We start from the raw sequence: 22,132 nt of genomic DNA on the forward strand, positions 1-22,132 counted from the left end.
CTGCCCCCCTCTGCATGGCGGATTTGTGTTTTCATTCCCTTGATTGCTGCAGACAAAATACTCTAGGTTAGCCTAACTCATGTTCTAAACTAACCTGACCAATTTTTTCAGAGGTTGATTCTCCACTGGCAAAAGGAGCAGTGGAGCAGCCAGCAGCGATAAAATAGTTAAGAGACAGCAATGTCTCCCATCAGCACAACTAGATTTGGGGGAAGACATGTCTCCATGGTTTTACTCCAATCATTTTCATAAAAATGTGAAAATAACTGAGCAATAACTGTGGGTGTAAGAGCATTTCCCATTATCTGGAAAAATGGATTATTTAATGAGAAACATCAACAGCTAAGTAAAATAATGACTTAATTATAGTAACTTGCCTAAAGGGTTTTAATGTGAAGAGTAGAAATATTTATGAATAAATGAGGTCTTATAGAAAAGAAAAAAAATCTACCATGACACTGAAATCCATCAGATCATGGGACAGTCTTCTAAGACATGGTAGAGGCCTCAGCTGAAACGGCAGTTCAAATTACGCAAAATATTTGCTGTGCAAGAGGTCAGTAATCCTCTAGTGGCAGAGTGTCAGATGAAGGGACCTGATTTTCTGAGTCTTCTGTCTGATCTCGGTTGTCCCAGTGTAGTCTTTTGAGCAGACTGTCATAAGAGTAACCTGCAGCCCAAAATCAGAAATACAGATGCTACTAAAATGGTAATAATTTGGTATCCTTTCAAACTAAGGACATGATGAATTTTCTTTGCTTCTAATTGTCTTCATATTAAAAATACCTTGATACGGACAAGGCATAGCAGGGGTAGATTTTGGATAAAAGAATGTAAGTAGGTTTTCATCTCAAAAGACATGCTTTGTGAGATGATTATACGTCTGACAAGATGTATTGCCTTGTTTTTACTCTGGTGACTAGAAGGATTCTTGCTCAATTTTATTTGCAAACAGCTGCAAGACTCAGCATGTGAAGAGAAGAACGTCATGGATGAGTATTCTGGGCTGGCTGCCCAAAACTTGTTATGATCATTATACATCCCTCACACAGTATGTGACAGTTTTCCCATCTTCATACGTGATTTTCTGTGTAAAAGGAGAGCTGAAAGGGCTATCTTGGAGTATAATTATGAAACTCCAAGGTAAATAATAAAATGTCAACAACAAAATTAGAAACTGATAGAAACATGAAATGACTTCTGGTTTCCTAATGCACTATGAGTAGTGCTATAATAATCAAGCTAGCAAAATTCAAAGCTCTGAAAATAAATCCAGTAGTTAGCAATTCTTAAAATATGAAGATGAGAGAAAACATTACACTTTTTCACTTCAGAAGTTATCTAAAGCCTGAGCTCTCCAAATGGAGCACTTTACCTTGTTAACATTGCTAAATGCATTTCACTTGGGTATATTATTTGCAAAGAAAAAGATTTTTTGGATTTTGTGTTCTTTGTAATAATCCTCCTAGTGTTTTTAAATGCTCTGTTTTTAAGGCTTCTGCAAACTGTCATATATAGTCTTCGCTGATGATTATGTTGTTGACATTTATGCTACTTCTTTCAGTGTTTCTGCTGCTGCCTGTACAGTGAAGGCTGCAATGGAAATCTGCCTCTTAACTTCTTTCCAGGCTTCATGTTGATCAGCTTTGTTTTTAATGTCAAACATGGCATCATAGATCCCTGGGAATGATTCTCCTGCATACTTGTTATGGCTGCTTGGAGCAAAGATAACATGTCTGTAGGGAAGTTGGGGGAAAAAAATAACAATATTCTGCATTAGGAAAGTAAAATATATTATTTTCTGAATAAAACAAATCTGGTTTTATATCATCTATTAAATTCTTCACACTGAAGATGTAAATAAATAAGATTTTTGCAGCAATAGTACCTATAATCTATGAAGCAAGAAAATAACATAAGCTAAATTATTTCATGTGAATTCCAGAACTTAATAGCTAAGAAGACTTGAGATAAAGATGACTGAAGTATTTTCCTTTCCCTCATTTTAGATGAAATGGAAAGATAAAAAAAAGCCAGCTTCTTTTCTCACAGATATACACAATCACCAACAGATACAGGCATGCTTTGAGGTAGGAAAGCTGATGCTTTAACAAGAGACTGTTCTCAACAGATTTTTAATCAGAAGCTATGAGGGGTGCAAGGACTGTAGATCTTAAGTTCTCTTTCTACAGTTACTTTTCAGTGGAACTTTTTAGTGGAAAGATTACTGTTCTGCATTACGCAGATTGGTAGAAGGACCAAAAAGCTAGACTTGGCTTGACTATTCTGCCTCTCAAACAAGATTCACTTCTTGAACTGGATGAGAGAACTACTGAATTCACTTCACTGCTGTTGAAGTACTGCCCTCCACACTGTATTTGCTAGCATGACTGTTTCGCTATAATCGATCATATTGAAGATACTTCAATTATATCCTATTTCACTTTCAAATAATAGTAACTTCCCAAAGATCCTTTACCACTGAAATTACTTGAACTGAGACACAGGCCAAACTTTTAGATCTGTTTAGAAGCCCACTGAAATCAACAGAAATTAGTTTACTGACCTAAATAGGCTTCCAGCAAGACTTTTCCTCATTCTATATAGTGTATCTATCCCACTGAAGTTTTCCCTAATGTTGTTTTTCCTTTTCAATCTTATTTTTCCTGTTTAATCTACTTTTACCATGTTTAATAAAATCACTACAATTCCACTTAGAGACCTGTAAATCTTAAAGGAATTCTCATAGGGTACTTCAGGCAGAAAGTGAAAAATAAACCTTTCTTACCTATAGAATGGCCTGCCAGGTAATCCAAGAGGATCAATGAAAGCCCTTTCTAGAAACATGAGCTGATCATTTAGTGATCTGACAGCAAGTAGGCTAAAAAGCAAACAGAGGAATATGTTAGCTACAGAGTGTTTGGCCCACTCTCACCCCGTGCCCCAATGTACACAGCTCTGGATTTATGAAGGACAGTAGATCCAAGATGTTGAACTTAAAGCGTAGCCCACAAGACAGCCCATGACAGCTAACCTGCACAACAGAATTATGCTGATCTGTACTGTGAGACAGTCTGGTTAACAACATGAAAGTTTCTTAAGCTATTTTTAAAGGCCAAGGAATAGTGTCAAAGACGACAGAGACTTTCAGGTATTTTCTCTCATGTTGCGTCTTATTCCTTTATCTCTTTTTCATTAGGATGCTTAGGCAGACCATTATCTTCTTTTGTACGACAGTTTTCTAAAGACCTTATTTTCCACAAAGCCAGCCAGCTGCAAATTACTTCAATAAAATCACATTTGTTTTTATGTAAAACCACAACATCTGAGAAACAGGAACCTTGTGATGTTAGAATCATCTTTTGAATCATCCAAGAATTGTTTTTCTGACGGCAGATTGTAAATTCCCTAGAGCAGAGACCATCTGTGTCTGTGTGCTTTGAATAGCTCTGAGCATACTACTGATGCTTAACAAATAAAAGAACTGTGAAGAAGATTATACTGAATATATGTGGGTTTGGTAGTTTATATCCGAAGTAACTTATTGTAGAGCTTCAAAGGCATTCACCAATAAAAAAATGGTAAAATTTATATCACAGTAAGCCTGGAGTAACTCTACTACCGTCAATGAAATTGTTTCAAGTTACATTGGTGTAAAGGGAAACCGAAACTGGTTGGTTGAATTAATACTTGGATTTAGACCATCCATCAATGAAATGATTTTGAAAATATCACATACATGTCATATGTCATAAATGTCATATTTTACATAAGAAATTATTGTTAACTCATTTATCTTGAAAGTTGCTGCCATTAAAAAGATGGCTTTATTCTCACTTAGTCTTCCATAAGGGTAAGCATATGGCTAAATGAGATTCTTCCCAAGAAATGTAACATACACATATGTACATATAAAAGGAAGTTTGGTTTCTTATTCTAGGCATGGCCTACAAAGAATAAATTAAGAATGAAGTCAACTGCAAATTAGGCCTTTTGGCATAGGTGGTGCATAGAATTTTTGAAAGCTCATCAAAAACCTTGCCACAACTACAATCATGGTACAGCGCTTTTTTTTTTTTTTTCATTAAGTGGTACCAGTGTCTTGAAAACTAAAGTGCTGGCAAATGACGACCACAAGTCAACATTTGTTCTTTAATGATAATCCAGTAACAAAGTCTTAGGACGTGTCTCTGCTTCGAGGGAATTACACACCTGAGCTGGCTGTGCTCATGCTAACCAGCATTCTAGTCACATCCATGTATCATCCTGGCATTGCTCCTCAATTAAAACCCATCAAGAATTGACACTAATTAGTTTGCACAGTTTTTGAAGCTAATATGGCTAGATTCCCAGGCTCTGCAGTGTCTCTGATGTCCACTAATTCAACATTTCTATACTTTGTTTCCTAGAGTAACCAGATCCTTAAAGACAAGAGTCCATAAGGACTCATAATGAAACAAATGACTGACAGTCATTTGTCACCAAGGTTATTCAGGGGACTAAATGCAAGTGAAGACTATGCCCTCTGAGCCCAGAGGACTACATGGAGTATTTGACTGGAAGGAAAAAAAAGAGTTAAACTTACTTATTGGTATCTATTTGTTGCAGTCTTTCATGAAAGCTAGCAGCAACTTCTGTAAAATTCTTCACAGCTGAAAAGAGAGCATCTGGAGGGAGCAGGAAGAAAGTCTTTAACTTCAAATACTGAAGGAATCATTTAACAAATCAAATTCTTCAAATCAATCACAATTTATCTTTCATTGTGATCATGATCTGTCAATTCTCACTGAATGAAAATCAGATGACTCCATATTCCTACATTAAAAACTGTAATTCTGTGTGAAAACTTGCCTTGGAGACAACAGAAGTCAGTATTTTTGTGAATATTTTTTATTATTTGCCACTTGAAGAACGTACAGAAATACCAAAAACTGGAGCATGGATTGCCAGAACCAGACTGTTCAGGTAGGTGTGGGATTTTATAAATCCCAGCAACCTGTGTTTTACTGGTATGTCCCTCCACACATACAGAGTTTTGAGAAAGACTGAGGGTATATATGTTTGTGTGTGTGTGTGCGCACACGTACATGATATTGGTCATTAGCAGCCAAGTCCTAAGCTGAATACTATATAATGTTGCCAATAAAATAACGGCTTCTCAGGCAGGAGGCATATTGTGAATCCCTATAACATGAAATAAAATTTCACATGCCAGCACAAGATCCCTATTGTGGCAGAGGGATGAACCATTCCTGCCTGACCAAGCCCCAGGGCAAACTTCTCATGGTGCTCGCACTTGCCATCATGTGCCCATAAACTGAAACAAGAGAAGTTCTGACTGGATATAGGGAGAATCTTTTTACCCTGAGGACAGTCAAGCACTGTGGTCCAGAGAAGTTCTGTAGTCTCTGTCCTTGGAGGTTTTCAAGACCAGACTGGGATAAAGCTCTGAGCAACCTGGGCTGACCTGAGCTGACCCTGCCTTGGGCAGGTTGACCTAGTGACCTCCAGAGGTTCCTTCTAACCTGAATTATGCTATGGTCCTACGATCAGTGTTGGACAGAGAATTATCCAACACCATAAGCTGCAAAGCAGTGTGATTTCTTTTAGGGACCAAGACAAAGATACCTTGTTGCCAACCTCGGTGAACCATATACAGGTCAAAGAACATGTGACTGTACGTGTTAGCTCTGCTTGGCAGTGGCATAGTCTCTACACAGACATACTAGTGACAAAATATTAAAATTTCAAATTATTGGAGGGTGTGGCTCTTGTTTTATTTACTGTTCATACAGCACAAGGTAAATACCAGGTCATGACTAAGACATACATTAAGATAAGTCACTGCTAGCACTAACAGAGGAGGAGTGCGACTGTACATACCAAAGGATACATTGTATGTTGCCAGTTCCTCTTCATGATTCCTTGACAAATTGTAGATGATGTGAGCATAGTTGCTTACAGCTGATGCATAATCTCTACAGTTGAAAGGAAGCACAACGGAGTTGGCCAATTCAAACACCAGCCCTCCCCGTACCTGCGCTACTGTCAGATGATTCTTGAAAGTGGGATCATAAAACCTCTCCACAATTTCATAGGTTTCATAGACACTGTGGTAAACTGGATAGCTGCTATATTTTTCTACATTCTGAAACAAACAAACCCAAACAAAACCAAGATTCAGCTGTGGATACTTCAGCTTTGCTTGAAAAGCTTTGCTGTGGGATTCAAAGCACTGTAAAATTAAGTGTTCAGGTCACACTAATCCTATGTAACCACTACAGACAGTCTAACGAGAAGAACTGCTCAGTGGTGGCTCTCTTAGACATCACCCTATGATGAGACGAACAGTCATTTGGAGATGTCTCTCTCCACTGACCATATACAGAGCCTAAAGAAGGTAGCTAAGAACAGACACATAACTTTTAGTTGGCTAAATTGAAGTGAGATTGCCCCTCCTCTCTTTGCTTGGATCTCAACAGTAATTTCTGTTTGTGTCTTTGGATATGCCTTTTTAGAGGAAAAGACCACATTGAATAGATTGCTCCTTGAACATTTCTCAATTAGTGTCATCTCACAGTATGCTCCAGAGTCAAACCCATATTGTCCATAAAACATGAACCATTTTGAATTCAAAGCTTCGTAAGTTGTTACAAATCATTCAAAAGTCATCATAAGCTGCTCATAAGCCTTCATCAACCATAGGTAATTTTGAGCACATCCATTTACCCTGAGCAAAGGTCCTTTTGTCTGACTGACACCAAGCTGACCATTCCTATTTATTAAATATTTGTGTTGTAGTAGCACATAGAGTTCTAGTAATGAACTGTGACTCTGACACACCAAACTGAACTACTCCAAAAAGCTGGCAGTCTAAATGGCTCAATTACAGGTGATATTATTCAGGCAGTTACAGGGGAGAAAAAATTACAAAGACACAGACTTACCCAATTTTTACTGTAACGTGCTCTGCCCGAAGCGATGCCAAGACGTTGAAAAAAGACTTCAAAGTCATTGCCAGAACCCAGTTTATTTATTCTTTTAACAAGAAAGAGGAAAATGCCTTGAGTGACAATAGTTAAAGTATAATTTTAGTTTGCTTCCAAGTACTGTGGCAATTATTTATCCTGCAGCCACAGTCACTACACAGTCTTTTCCTAGTATGCTCTAGAAAGAGCTCACAGAAAGAGTCAAGATACCATGAATTGCCTGTGACCCCTACATTACATGCACCTCATCAATTGCATTCTCGGAGGAGCAGAGTCGTCATTCTCAGGGTCAAAGAAATCAAACTCTCAAGAGGAGAATTTAACTCGCTATTTTTAATCATTGAGAAGACCCAGTGACCTTCCTCCTCCTGAACTTCCACTATCCCAAGCTCTCAACTCAGAGAAACCACAACAGTTCCAGCATGGCTCCATGGAATACAATCAGAATTGAGATTCTATAGAGAAACCCTGGTAAATTTGAAGGACAGTGTTGTAAAAACCAGCCTGCTGTGCTCCCCAGCCACCCAAAGTCAGAGGCCTTCCAGGAGACTGGAAGAAAGTGCAAGGGAAAGCTGCTGTGTTAGCATCTTGTGTGCCTGCCTCTGGCTTGTGCATAAATCTCTATAAACTACACAAACACTTTACTTTTCATATATAAAGCCTCCTGGTCATGCTACAAAGGCAAGTTCACAAAACTGTTGTACAATGGTGTATCAGCTGCAAACAATAAAACTCTGGAATTTATACCAGCTGAGAATCACACCATTTATTCTAGGCACTCAGTTTTTCAAGTGGATATTTCTTTAAAACCCACACTCTACAAGTTATAATAACTTTTGGTATATCGTTTATTTTCTTTTGTCACTGACCTGGGGACCTCTTTATATTCTCTTGATGGATTTTTTTTATACCAGCTCTCATACAGAGATTTTCCTTCAAACCCCTCGTCAGGACTTGGTATCTAGAAAAGGTATATTGTAAAAAAAGACAAAGGGTACAATTTTAAATGTTACCAAGCAACAAATCTACAACCTGTCATCATGTAAAGCCTATGGCTTAGGGCAATGAATAAGTCACAGTCTTAAGTCCCTCAACCTTTCTGCATTTCCATTTTAACATTTCAAATACGTAGCATTTTCCAGAGGAACAGTTTATTTGCTAAAAACAGGTAATTTTAGATGGAAGAAAACACAGGGAAAGTAAAACATTTCAAGTCAACATTTACATTCTGATATTTCTTTATGAGATTTTTAGCCATTTAATTTAAATATTAAAAAAAAAAAAATCCCTCACAAAACCAAAACACTTTGTCTCACTTTGGCAGGAAATTTCAATTTTGTCTTGGTTTAATTCAAAACTGTTTCTACCTTGTTTTAGTTCACAAAAATTATTTTCATGGATGCAGCAGTAACCTTAGAAGGGCAAAGTGTACAGTACTTGGTGTTTATGTCATCATAGCTACTACAGAGGTATACAAATCGTGATCATCCTAAAGTTCATTTCTATCACTCTTTTCAGACTACTTTCCAGATTACTGAGCAGGTTAAACACTGTGGGTATTTTTTAATCTTTCCTTTTTATTGATGGGCTGCTGAGGTTTTATTATCTTTAATCTATTAAAGATTATTAATATCTATGTTATTATTAATATCTATATTTACCATCTAAGAATTACTCCACAATAGCGATCAAAATAAACCTAATATATTTGCTTTTTTGGTCATGAAGCTAATTGTTCATAGAACAGTGTTAACACTTTTTGCTGCAGATTAACTTTGGACAGGATCACTCAGGACCTGCCTCCTGATCAGCATTCTCTTCAGACATCAGCTGCCAACAAGCCGTGGTTACATGCATTCATCAGCCTTTGTTGGTACTTCCCAGCTCGAGGAAGGGTTACACAACCATGTTTACTGGTATTTAGGTCAACATTTAATGATGGCTCTTGGTGCCCAAACTGAGACTCTGCTGACCTGATTTTCTGACCATTCTGAACACCTGCACTTAGTGCAGGTTACCATGGGAACTGCAGGTGATCAGCTCTTCTGCAGTTCAGGACAGAAATACCTTTATCTGGGCACCTAATTTTAAGAGAGTTAAATTTTATTTGTTGTCCTTCAATTGCCAGAAGATTATTATACTGAATTACTACATTTCCTTTACTTTTCTACCAGTCTAATGCCAGCTTTCAAGAGATAACAAATTATCAACCCTGGAAAAGACAGATGACTGAATATATACAGCAGATGAAGGCAGATATAGTAGATTCATAGAATATATACAGTAGTTGAATGTACATTATATATACGTATATAAAACACACACACAGAAGACTAATTAAATGTTCATGCTTTAATACAGATGAACAGGAAAAAAGAAGGAAAAAAAAGCCCTTAGTGCCAGCCTCTAAGACCCACTCTCAAAGCAAGGAACATCTTACATCTAAGATGGTGAGGCTATTTCCTGAGACAGGTCCCTACCTTTTAATTTTGTGTGCCACACAAATATGTGTGAGAGCATCATGGTCAGAGCCAATGAATATCTTAACAGGATACACCGAAGCTGAGCACATTGACCAAACCTGCCACATCATGCTAAAACCAACACTGTAACAAGCCTGATTTCTTTCCCTGCCTACAGGGAGTCGGAGTCTCCCACTACCATGGGCACCCTATTAGTTGGACTGGCCAAATTTGTGCTTGTTTCTGTCCTCTGGCTCATGGCATTTTTTATTCTTTTGTTCTTAGAAGGAATACTTTCACAGGAGGAGTGGAGAAATCCCCTAATCCTGAATGGCTAATAATTTAAAGGTATAACCTTGAAATCCCTTTGCCCCTCCTGGGAAAAAGCTCCAGTTACTTAGCTATGGACTTAAAAGGGTTACTGCAGTTAGAAAAGAAAGAAACATCTGACACCATATTTTATACACAGAGCCCCATCCAGTAAGTGAGTGCTGAACATGCTGGCTAAAAATTTCAAGCGATATTACCTCTTTAGTCAGACTGTACACCAGTCTGTACATCAGTGGTGTGCAATCCACTCGCAGGGTGTAGTTTCCTGAAAAACAGGAAAAACTATTTATCCAAAGAAGCAAGTTCTACTCAGCTGAAACCTCATGCCATTATTTAATAAGAAAGGGACTAGAGCGCTACACTCTCTACAAGGAACAAGCTAATTCTCCCTGTAGAATAGTTCTCCTGTGATTTTGCCAGCGCATTTGTATTGACTAGGATGAATTACAGCCCAGCTGTTGAACCAACCCTTAAGAGCTTTTCTTATGTCCCTATGTTTATTACACACGTTATAAGAGGAGAAGCTGACTCTAAAGAGTTGCCATAGAGCTGCTGACAGGGGCACAACACTTCTTGTCCCTTCCCATTACTTCCCAAATAGTGTAGCTACTGTAATGGACTTCTTTCCTGAAGCAACAGGAATATCTGAAGGATACTTTATGACTCTGGGTTGCAGTTTCCCCCCATATCTACTCCCAAACTAATGCAACAGCATTATCACATTGATGCTTTCATGGATCTCCAAGCCAAAATGCCTCCCAGTCATCTGTAGATGCCACCACTATTCCTGTAAAACACGTCAACACTATGTACCTTCGATGGAGGAATCTGCATTGATATAAGCCACTCCTCGTGCTTGCAATACTTTGGCATTTTCCTATGAGAAGAAAAAGAGGAAGAAAATGCTGATGAACTTTTTTTTCCTCAGAACTATTTTCCCATCCACAGAAGTAACAGCTGTTTAAGGGAAAGACATCATATACTGCAAGGAGCTATATATTCTTGGTAGTTCAAAAGGAAACTTAAGAGAGTGTGTGTGTGTGTAAGGAAGAGAGAGGGAGGGAGGGAAGAACTGTTGCTTTCTGGTACAGATTTCTCAAAGATCTGCCAGCGTGAAAATTGCTTTGAACACTATTGGTTTACCTCAGCCCACTCCGTTGACCCTAACAAGCCAAATTCCTCTGCATCCCAGCTTGCAAATATCACTGTTCTCCTTGGCTTCCATCCTGCAATAAAAGACCATGAAAATTGTATTACAGAAATAAAGACTGCTTGTTACATGGTAACTTATGTGAAACAAATGTCATTTTTGGGGGGGGTCATCTTTTATCCTGATCTGTGGGGCAAGAGGTGTGTTTAAGGAACTTTAACACCAACTTCTTCACTAATCTAATCTAATAATGGTTTGCTAATTTTGTAGCAATCTCACTTCTACTTCAATATTGCACCAAATAAGGTATTCTTTTTCTTCTCTCAGCTTGAATTGCAAGAAAATTTTCTAAAATTTAAAACTCTGAACAAGGAAAAATAGTGTGCTTGTGCACAAATTCTTGAAAGAAAGATTTTCTACTCTTTTTGCTCTGTTCAAGTACACATTGTATACCAGTGTCTACTTTGACAGAAAAGTGTTTGGCATGTTTTCATATCTATTACTGAATTTCTTTGACCTGTTTCCCAAATTCCAGATTTCAGAACCTAAGGAATTCCCCATAATTTTGACAGATCACCTTCAAAACTGTCCTGGTTTCAGCTGAGATAGAGTTGATTTTCTTTATAGTGGCTGGTATGGGGCTATGGTTTGGATTTGTGCTGAAAACAGTGTTGATGATACAGAGATGTTTTAGTTGTTGCTAAGCAGTGCTTATACTAAATCAAGGACTTTTCAGCTTCCCATGCTCTGCCAGGTGCACGGAAAGTTGGGGAGGACATGGCTGGGACAGCTGACCCCAACTGGCCGAAGGGATATTCCATACTGTATGACGTCATGCTCAGTATGTAGAGCTGGGGGGGAAAGGGGAGGGACGTTCAGAGTGATGGCGTTTGTCTTCCCACATTATGTGTGATGGAGCCCTGCTGTCCTGGAGATGGCTGAACACCTGTCTGCCCATGGGAATTAGTGAATGAATCCCTTGTTTTGCTTTGCTTGCATGTGCGGCTTTTGCTTTACCTATTAAACTGTCTTTATCCCAACCTATGAGTTTTCTGACTTTTCCTCTTCTGATTCTCTCCCCCATCCCAGCGGGGGTGGGGTGGGCGAGTGGCTGCATGGTGCTTGGTTGCCGGCTGGGGCTAAACCACGACACAACTTCTCTTCCCACACCTCTCAAGTGGATGGACCACAAGGCAGGGACTGGGGGAGAAAAGTCCCTCTAGTGACCACTATATAGTGATTCATGATCACTTATCACTATATAGTGATTTATGATATTTAAAGATCTTTCCCTTGAAGTTCTGCATGCGATTTAAACGCAGACCAAATGGAACAGGCTCTATTGCCCTGCCTCTGCATCTTTGCCCAAAGTTTTCTTTGAAGCTACTGGAACCTTTTCATCTTTTGCTCCCTTTCTTTTTTACCTTTTTTTTTTTTCCCCCAGCTTGCATTCAAAGCCAGTTTCCCCTGATATCCAATAACTGGGAGGAAATGGACAGAAGACTAAATGTCAATAGGTTTTAACTGTAATGGGTAGGCAAAGAAAGCTCCTCTAGCGGAGTTATTTGAGTTATGTCAGAGCTTCTTTCCATGAGATGTCAGATAGGAGACAGCATTTGCTCTGACAGCAGCAGAAACTTGGTACAGTTGACATTTGTTCCTATTCTAATGTAACTAGGCATGAGGTATTTTTAACCATTGCCTCCTACGATGTTTGCACAGCTCATTCTCTGCATTACACAGACATGCTTTAGTTATTCTTGGGTCTGTCTCCAAACTACCATCAAATGCTAAGGAGGCTCTCGATGTTGCCCAGATGAAGCCTTGATGAGTCCACCACTGTATCAATTTTATAGGACCATTGAAACATCCAGTCTGACTGGCCTCAAATAAGCAGTAATCAATTGTACCTAAATGTCATATTTATTTCGGTATCCCTCATTTTGTGTTTTGTTTTCCTTTAGGTGTACTTTCTCTTGAGTAGAAGTTCCTCACATATACCAAGGTTGTAACTGGAACTAATTAACAGCTGCAGAGCAGTGTGCTTACTGGAGACATCAGTGAGATAAATGTGTTTAATTTTCAGCATATGCTTAAATCCCAGAGAAGAAATCAATGGGCACTGCTGAGAGCAGTGATTTTGGTGTGCATTATCCTTTCATTACATTACCTTTCCTTTTCAGTTTTCCAAAGCTCCTCACAATCTCGTGAACCACAGCTGCCCCACTCTGAGGATCAATGCCACCAAATACCCAGGAGTCGCGGTGGCCTCCCAAGATGACATACCTATCTAGAGAAATTAATTATGGAGGTTTACTTAGAAAAACTTTTTTCCTGCCATAGAGCTGTTAATTGGAAGTAATATCTCATTTTCCATGTAGGTTTCAGGAAACAAAGTTTAATAGTTCATAATATACATGATAGAAAGGCAAAAGACATTTTAAATCTCCAAAGACATTTTTCTGCATTTTCAGCCAGTGCTAAAGAATTTGTCAAACTCAATAACTCAATCCCATAAGACTTAAAACCTCCTAAATTCCATAGCGTTACTTCTATAATTAGAAATACTGCAGCTTTCCTCTGAAGATAGAAACATGTTTCCATATTTTACAACAGTAAGTTTCATGGTAAAGCTGATCCACTAATTATATTTGTACAGCACATCAACTCACAACACTAAGGTGTGCTGAATGCAGTATTTCTCTGAATATGTATATAGTCAATCATAAAAAGGGTTGTCCAAATCATGACAGAGATGTGATTAATAAGATCAAAGTCAGACTAGATCTCTGTGCTACTATAATATGGTCAACAGTTGCGTTTCAGGCAACAGGGAAATGCTGCAGTTACAAGTTAAATGACGTTATCGTCATCCCAGGGATGTCTATATATCTGGTTTTTTAGAGTGTAAAATCACACTGGTTACAAAAGATTGTAAGACAGCCAAAAAGTCAATAGTGGTGGATATGATGTCTTCAGACGGAATGCAAAATCCATTCCTGTGTTATTAGGGAAGAATATCCACTTAAGAATATTCTTTCAATTGCAAAGTTACTTGCCTGAAGACAAGTAATTCTGTCTTAGTTATGACTCCCCCTTGAAAATCAGCATTTACAGTGAAAGTGCTGACATACCCTGAACCATGTGAAAGCTGGTGCAATAAATATTTCAACACCAATGATCATGTAGTGCAATATTTCAGAGAAAAGTATATTCCTCATTTCCCCCTTGTAACTATGAAGTGCATGTAGAGGTCACTGCACGCTCACATTACACTGAAGACAAATTACTTTACCTGGTTCCACTGTGCCTCTGATGGTACCAATCACATTGTAAATCCTTGTTACGTCGTTGTGGCTATGAATGTGCATTTTCACCTTTCTAGGGTATCGGGAAGAAAACCCAAAGAGAAAATCCACCAGATTAGATAATAAAACAACTTGACAGCTTTCAAAAGTGTACAATATAAATTGTAAGGAAAACATTTCGGCCAAATTTACCTTCCATTAAACCAAAGTAAATCTGAAAAGATGTCAGTGTAGTTTTTTCTGGATTTATATTTGTGCAACTGAGAACAGCATTTAGCCCTTGAAAGCTATGTACTGTTATTGATGTCAGTAAGATTTATACGGATAACAGGCTCAGAACTCCAAATTCAAAGATTTTTTGCTAGCAGCTAGTTTTTAAATTTGGAAGAGTGAAAGAAAAATGAAAACCATCTAATGTTAAAAAGGTAAATAGTTCTAATCATCTAGAGGTTGGTGCAAATCAGAAATTACTCCAGCACAGTCAATACTGACGTGGCAGCTCAGGCAGCAGAAAATCAGACAACATGAGTTGCATCAAGAGACTTTTTTTGTTTATCTACAACACAGCTGGAGGTGCAACAACCCATCCTCAAGGGTTGCCTGTATATTTTTCAGAAAGAATTTTTCATGTGGTATGACTAAGACATAGGGAAAAGGTCAAACGGTTCATACAAAGTCAGTGCAATAGCTCAGCCAATATTGAAACACCTGGACTTTAGTCCTAAACTGTAATTACTAAATCAGTTTAAAAACAATCTGAAACAATAAAAATGACATTGTAGTTAAAGCTTTTTTTCTGGAAAACTTGACTTGTAGGTTAATATTGTTTTATATGAGACAATAGGTAAGACCAGAAGCTGGGCCCACATGAATTTAAAAAAGACCACACACAAATTCAGTTCTCAAAAATAATCAGTCTCATCAAATAGTTTGTCAAAGGCTAGATGCTTTTCAAATGAAACTGGTTCAAGACTAGCTAGAAACTAAAGCAATTCAGTCATATCCATCCAATCGATGTAAATCTACTGAAGCTTTGCACCGAGTGCATTTCAGCTCAGGAAATGGTCATAATAAAAGAAATTATACAAAAAACCTCAACTACTCTACCTTTGGTCAAATTCTATTGCTCCACCTGTTTTTCTCTGATCCCAAGCACCTTTTCCTTATGAAACAAAACTGACCTTGTAGAATAATTTGTTGTGAAACCAGGACCAACGTTGTAAGATACATTCAAATTTCCTTTCCAGCTACTATGTGGTGGTGCATATCCTCCCATATTACTATTATGAAAAAAAAAATTATCATTATTAGTTACAGACATCTTACAATAGCACCAAACACAAATGAGGAACCAGGAACCACTCTTTGTTACGTCCCATGCACACACAGACCACAATGATGGTCTTTGTCTTAGACAATTTATACTACAAGCCTCCACAGGAGAAAAATCTGTCTTTTTAGCTACATTAATACTAGTAAAGTAACACAGAGGAATAGTCCTGGGCTGTGAGATCAGCTTGCAATGGCCTACAGCTATCCTGGAAAACAGTGTTGGCCTCCAAAGGTTTTGCATACAAACTGCCTCTTGTAAATGGTCCCTGGAACTTTCTACTGCCTTGAACTGCATTTGCATTTGAATCAGCAGAGAGTAACTTGGACCATTCTAACAGTTTAACAGCATAGGCAGTTGTCTTCCAGTGCCTGTCCCTGCACACTGTTTAATCTGGTAGCACAGACAAGTTGATGTGTTTCAAAGACGTCTAAAACTGGAGAAATATGATCAGTCCAAGTCACCTTTTCTTGTTCCATTGTCAAAGGTGAGATGTTTTTTCTCAGTTAACACAACTGGAATGCAGTAATTCAGTGGATTGCAATTACCCATACTTATTCACCTGTTCTAAAGGATTTATATTTTTTACATGAATTTCTGAGAAACATTAAAAAAAATATTAAAAAGTATGCTGGATGTTCTGGTTCTTATTAGGCAAAATATATTTATTGTAAATGAAAGCACATCCTTTACTGTAAATGCATATTTCAGGCAAGCTTTATTCCACAAAACACTTCAGCATGTCTTGAAGTCCTTGGTATATTTTTATATAAAAATATGATAGCAGGAATAACTAGAAGTTATGACTTCTCAAGACAAAAGGATAAAACAAGGACCCAGTATTTTTAGAGGATTTATATTTAATTCATAATTATTAAAACCAAGTTCTAGAATTATTTACAACTTATTGAAGAGAAATATCTAGCTACATCATATTTATACATATTAATCTGCTCTACCACTACTAGTTGGCAGTGGAAAAAAGAGGTTTTTTAACCTATACCTTTATCATTATGAGCAGTTATCCTCGTAACAGTGATGACTGTAAAGTTTGAAAGAAAAGACAGCCTGGAGATATATTAGTCCATAAAAGTTTGGGAGGAAATAGGAAAAACACTAGAACAGTGTTAATGAACATCAGGTATGCAAAGACACCAAAGACAGTAAAATTCTGCCTCATATAAAAATAAGTAGCTTCAATACTTCAGAGGAAAACCTGCATAGAGAACCAAGATAGAATTTTTTTTTTTTACTCAATATTCAAACAGAGGCATCAGACAGAGCAGAATGATTGCTCATTTGATTTAGATACAAAATTCCTATACAAATACACACCCAAGATTAGGTTCACTTATTGCCCTAAACACTTATCTTTGGTACTGTTGCCAACCCTGGTATTTCCTGCTCTGTATCTCTACAGCTGATACAGATGACTACTGCTACATTTTTAGAAGAATGATACACTTGCCAACTCAATCACATCTTAGTTTTTTCAGAGAACTTACTTGGTTTGTTAAGATAATTATGAATTTTAATGCTGTCCTCTGGCAAGCTGGTAGCCTGTCTTCATATCACTTGCATGTTTAGTAAGCACACTTACTTACAAGTAGATGTCTATTAAATCCCCTATAATACTCCAGTTTCTCCAGTGTCCTTATATTAGTTTGCTAGCATAATTTCATATTTACGCAACATAACACACCTGATGAGAGAAAGCATATGTCCTCATTTAACATAGGACAGTATAGATACTGTCCCATCAAGCATGCATGGCAAGTATATCCCGGGACAAATGAATGACTTTGTGGTCTTTTTCACAGGACAGGTATCATGCCATCCTCAAAAAATTTTGCTTTTATTCAAACTGAGAGGCACTTCATACCTTCAGTATACTTGACTTATCATGATATATTACAAATGATCCTCTCCAGATCACTCTGCACATATCTGATATGTAGTAATAGATAACATGTTTACCTCCTACAGAGAACCTACTGACAAACATACACTATTTCAGTAGCTACAGTAGAAGCACAGTGCAAAAGTCTTTTCCTTTTCTTTTCAAATACTCTCATAACTTTCAAAAAACAGTCTGTTTAAAATTCCTCATGTCTTCCATACACTCACCGCAGTAATGACTCAGCATCATGATAGCCAATGGGATGAACTGGAATTTTTGGGAGACCTACACCACTGGCTTTGTCTAATCGGTAGGTATATTCTGAAAGCAAAAGACAGATAATTTCATATTTACGACTCTCAGAAGGAATTTGTACAGTTCATAGCACAGTCCTAACACTGGAGTCAGGGATAATCGTTTCACTTTCCTCGAAGTCGGGCTGACATTTCTTCAGTAACTTCATTCTTTATGCTTTATCAACATGTTTTCAGAGAGACAGTAACAAAGATTCTCCCACAGGGTCTGCAGTCATGCATTTAGAGATGGCTGGAAATTTTAAAATTGTTTGCTAATTTTTTTGCGTCTAAATGCTTTTAGGTAGAAATATTTCTCTCCATGGAAAGGAACTTCAGACTAAGCCACATAAGCTCACAGAGAAAGAACAAGAGCAAAGAGGGATCCTGTAGTCTGATGCTTGGAACATTCAGCTAGGAACTAAAAAAATTTTGCCAGTTGATAAGAGATGAAGATAAAATCTTATACACTGGGCTACTGAATATTGTGTTTTGCTGTTTTTGTGAACGAAATGAAGTCTAGGTTTTGTTCTGACAGAACTCACATACAAATCATGGTTTTTTACAAATGAGAATCTTGATTTTCACAATGTGGACAAAATTTGATGTTTGCGAGCCAGCAGGTATGGAATAGTCTCCTCCTTAATACAACATTAACAGGGACTCTTGTTGAGGGAAGCAGATGGGGATTCATCTATGAGATCACTGACTCTAGCATGAGGAACCAGAAATCTTCCTCATGGTCTGCTCCTGCCATGCTGCTGTTGTGAATATGTATCCTCTTCCAGCTCAAATTGTGCTGGTTAGAGGCAACCTTCCCCATCACTTAGGGACTGCTCTTCTTGAGGTGACTGCCTCTCTCAAATATGCTGGTTCAAGTGCTGGATGAACAGTTCTTAATGCATTTCAGTCAAAATGATCTGGGTTAGGTGCTAAATGAAAAAGCTTAGGCAGAGCTCAAATGAGCAGCTGAGGAAGCATGAGGTAAAGGCAATGAACCAGTGGGGAATAGTCATCTTCTCAGGAGCCTCAGCTGCAGCCCAGTGACATGAGTCCCAGCATGAAAGGTCTCAGCATTGCCAGGAGGGGCTCTTGTGGAGGGAAAGCAGCCCAAATCATGCAGAAAGTGAAGAAAAAGTGAAGAAACCTGTGAGCTGTGCAGGCTGGCTCCTTGCTGACTTACTGATGAGAAGCAGAAAGAAAAGACTAGGGCTTCAGCTGTCGAAAACTTGTGTCATGATCTCTGGGCTGACTTGGCTATGTCTGTGAAGGTAAGCAGCCCAGCACTGCACTATGTGGCTCCCTTAACATCCCCTCACTTTCTCTCATGCGCCATTTGCAGAAGTGTCCTACTGATGTGAAGCCCAAAGCTCCCTCTTCTGAGCAACAGAAAGACCAAGAAAAAATGTGGTTTATTCCAAGGGAAAGAACATCCCCATTACCTTCCCCCTCTTCCTGAAACCAGACCCTAAGAGCATGACTTCTCTAGTGTCACTCACCTTTTGCAGGATAACCTGGTGTCAGAGGATCCCCTGCCCCATTCAGGTTTAATACATTTCCACGCTGGGCTCCTCCACCTGGAAGGTTCCAGCCATCTGGATAAGCATCTACTCCTGGGGCGCAGTAGTCAGCAGGGTCAGAGTACAGAATAACTCCCTTGGCACCTGCCAATTCAGCATTCTTCACCTGCAAAGCACATCTCCAGTCCCTATCCAGTCCTTTATAGCTCAACACAAGAGTTCAAGAGGCAAAAGAAAGTATTGTAAGTTACAGTGACTATTCCTCAAGGCCTTTTACAGTGCTTGGGCTAAGTAAAGGGCCCATAACTGTCTCATATAATTAAATTTCCTGAAAATATATATGCAGATATCAGGTTCCATATGAAAGTAAGAGGTTTGCTGCTGCTTTGAATTTTAGTTAGGAGATAACCGCAGTAACATGGAAAACAATCCTTCACTATTACTACATAACCTGATTTTGTATTCTGTCATCCAGATCAATACAATCAACTGACTGTTGAAATGTACACATCAGGATGGAAAAAACTGTATCACACTGATGCAACTTTATCTTTCAGTTAGCCATGTATTTACCTTATTTACCTAAATGATCTCCTAACATATCTCAGGGTTCAGACTACACAGAAAGATCATTATTGGAGAGCTTGAAACTGTCTTTGGCTGTGAACAAGACTAACTCCAAAGAGTGTGTAACTTAGGCTTATTATGGCAGAAGGACTGACTTGTACGCTGTTTTGATTTTTAAAAGTGTTCTCATGTGACTTTACTATTGTATAATCCTGGTTGGTGGAGAGAGAGAGAGAGAAAATATGTCATTCTGACATCCCAATCTGTTTTGCCACTAGATAAGACAGTGATGTATAGTGACTGAGTGACAACTAATCCTCAACAGTTTTAAATTTGGGTATTTTAATTCAGAAATACCATAGCTTTTTTTAGGAAATACAGTACTTCCCTTCATCTTCTATTCTATTCTTGCACACCATTAAGAAGTTGGAAAATCACAGTACAGTTCTCCAGATTTTATACAGACTACCGAATTCTTCAGTGTATAAACAGTCATTAGAAATACTACCATAAGAATGAACATTATCATCTTTTTGTGTCAATGAGGGCATGTAATTTCCAAATCACAGGACAACTGCCTCTCTAGATATTAGTAACTCTGAGGTGTTTCTATTTAATTTTAACAAAAGATTCATAGACAGTAATACCTTCTTCAATTTTTAAGTCTTTTCCATTCAGATAGTATCTTTAAGAGTGGTAAGCAACTTAGTGAAAATATTATCTGACCCAGAATACAAGTTACATGTCACTTTTCACTGGTGAAAATGGTATGTATGTAAACCAGTGAGTTACCCACTTAAAAGCTCACAGATTAGTCAACAGCATATAGTAAGAGTTGGCATTCCAGTGAGGAGATTCAGTGTTTGACACCCTTAGGTAACTGAGAAATACAAATTATAGTCCTGCCCAAATTAGGGTCAAACTAATTTTTGTACAAGAGCCAAACACATTTAAAATAGACTGTCTTCTTACACCCCTATTGAGGAAATAACTTGTGTATATGCCTGAAGTATGCACATGATTATGTACTTTCCTGTCAGGCCATGGAAATCTGCAGAAATCTGTAGTTTAAAAATATTTATATGGTAGGGACATTGAATAAACAAATACAGAATTTAAAATAACCTCCATACAGTTATAGTCTCTGCCTGGTGTACAGAAACCATTGCAAAGAGACACAATATAGGCTTCTTAAAGCACAGTTGAACCAATAGGGAAGAATAGTCTAGTTCAGTTCAGAGTTAGAGTGTATCACCCAAGAATGTTAGTAACATTTTGGAACAATTTATAGTATGCAAATGAATATAAAAATATGTAACATTTTCCAACTTATTTACTTTTATTCTATAGATGTATTATCTAGATATTAAATATTTATTTTATATCTTCTACTAAAGAATCATCTTTGAACACAGCTTTATGAAAAACTCAGTTACACTAAAATCTCCAGAACTCTTTAGGTAAGTGTTTCAGTCTCTTGAAATCAACTGAAGGACAGCGCAAGTAACATTTTTATATAGAGTCATTACCTTATTTCCTCTGAAGATCTTCCCATATCTGGCAATAACAATCTTTCCTGTACAGTTAATGCCCATTTCACGTTCTAGCTTAAAGAAGTCCTCAGTGCGGCCATAATTCACATACACTAATTCACCCTGATAGAAAGACGTAGAATTTGAAACAAGAATGTCAACAAGCATGTCAAAAGGAGGATGTGATCTAGTGAGAGAATAAGCTGGGAACAATGAGCATTGGGACTGGATCTGATATGAATTCTTCTTTGATCATGAGACAATTAGGTACGCAAGTGACTTCTAATGAATTTAGACTCCTACCATCCAAAGCTGCCAGACTTTGCCCTCAATGGAGAATGTTAAGATATGACTCGTGAATCAGAAACTTAAGAGTAAGTGTTCAGAGTACAGCATTTACTTCTCTTCATAGTCTGTTTAAGCTGTAGTCAGTCTTGGACAAAATACTTGGAGGTATTTTGGACCCAGACACCACGATAAATATCAATTGTATTTTATGCAGTAGACTGAATGATGCCATATCCAATGAAATTCTCAGGACTTGATTCTTATTCAATACAGCAGAAGCTACAGGTGGTTGACTACCAAATACACCTTGCACATGAATAAAGTATTCTTCATGATTGTATTTCAACCATGTTATTCAATACTTGATGCGTGATTCATCTTCCTTAATGTCAGCTACCTAAAAGTTATGTGCATTGTCTAAGAAGGTCCTGTAGTGCACTCCATAGCCACTGAAGAGCTAGGA

The 22,132-nt window shown here is 38.0% G+C and overlaps 1 protein-coding gene across 1 annotated transcript in view; it reads right to left on the reverse strand.

Annotated features, from left to right (window-relative positions):
- Nucleotides 1-1,471: 1,471 nt before the first annotated feature.
- LOC142404386 (putative N-acetylated-alpha-linked acidic dipeptidase) overlaps nucleotides 1,472-22,132 on the reverse strand; it is a 31,826-nt gene continuing 11,165 nt past the window's right edge. Inside the window, exons 5-19 of the mRNA XM_075491132.1 lie at nucleotides 21,379-21,504; nucleotides 19,262-19,448; nucleotides 17,697-17,790; nucleotides 15,421-15,519; nucleotides 14,227-14,312; nucleotides 13,102-13,221; nucleotides 10,925-11,007; nucleotides 10,595-10,658; nucleotides 9,979-10,046; nucleotides 7,859-7,950; nucleotides 6,948-7,038; nucleotides 5,884-6,148; nucleotides 4,586-4,667; nucleotides 2,789-2,881; nucleotides 1,472-1,736 (exon numbers count right to left, since the gene is read on the reverse strand). Coding sequence (XP_075347247.1) covers nucleotides 1,547-1,736; nucleotides 2,789-2,881; nucleotides 4,586-4,667; nucleotides 5,884-6,148; nucleotides 6,948-7,038; nucleotides 7,859-7,950; nucleotides 9,979-10,046; nucleotides 10,595-10,658; nucleotides 10,925-11,007; nucleotides 13,102-13,221; nucleotides 14,227-14,312; nucleotides 15,421-15,519; nucleotides 17,697-17,790; nucleotides 19,262-19,448; nucleotides 21,379-21,504 — 1,740 coding nt within the window. The 3' untranslated portion in view covers nucleotides 1,472-1,546. The remainder of the gene's footprint in view (nucleotides 1,737-2,788; nucleotides 2,882-4,585; nucleotides 4,668-5,883; nucleotides 6,149-6,947; nucleotides 7,039-7,858; nucleotides 7,951-9,978; nucleotides 10,047-10,594; nucleotides 10,659-10,924; nucleotides 11,008-13,101; nucleotides 13,222-14,226; nucleotides 14,313-15,420; nucleotides 15,520-17,696; nucleotides 17,791-19,261; nucleotides 19,449-21,378; nucleotides 21,505-22,132) is intronic.

This window comes from Mycteria americana, chromosome 1, assembly GCF_035582795.1.
Source record: "Mycteria americana isolate JAX WOST 10 ecotype Jacksonville Zoo and Gardens chromosome 1, USCA_MyAme_1.0, whole genome shotgun sequence".
Lineage (NCBI taxonomy): Eukaryota > Metazoa > Chordata > Aves > Ciconiiformes > Ciconiidae > Mycteria > Mycteria americana.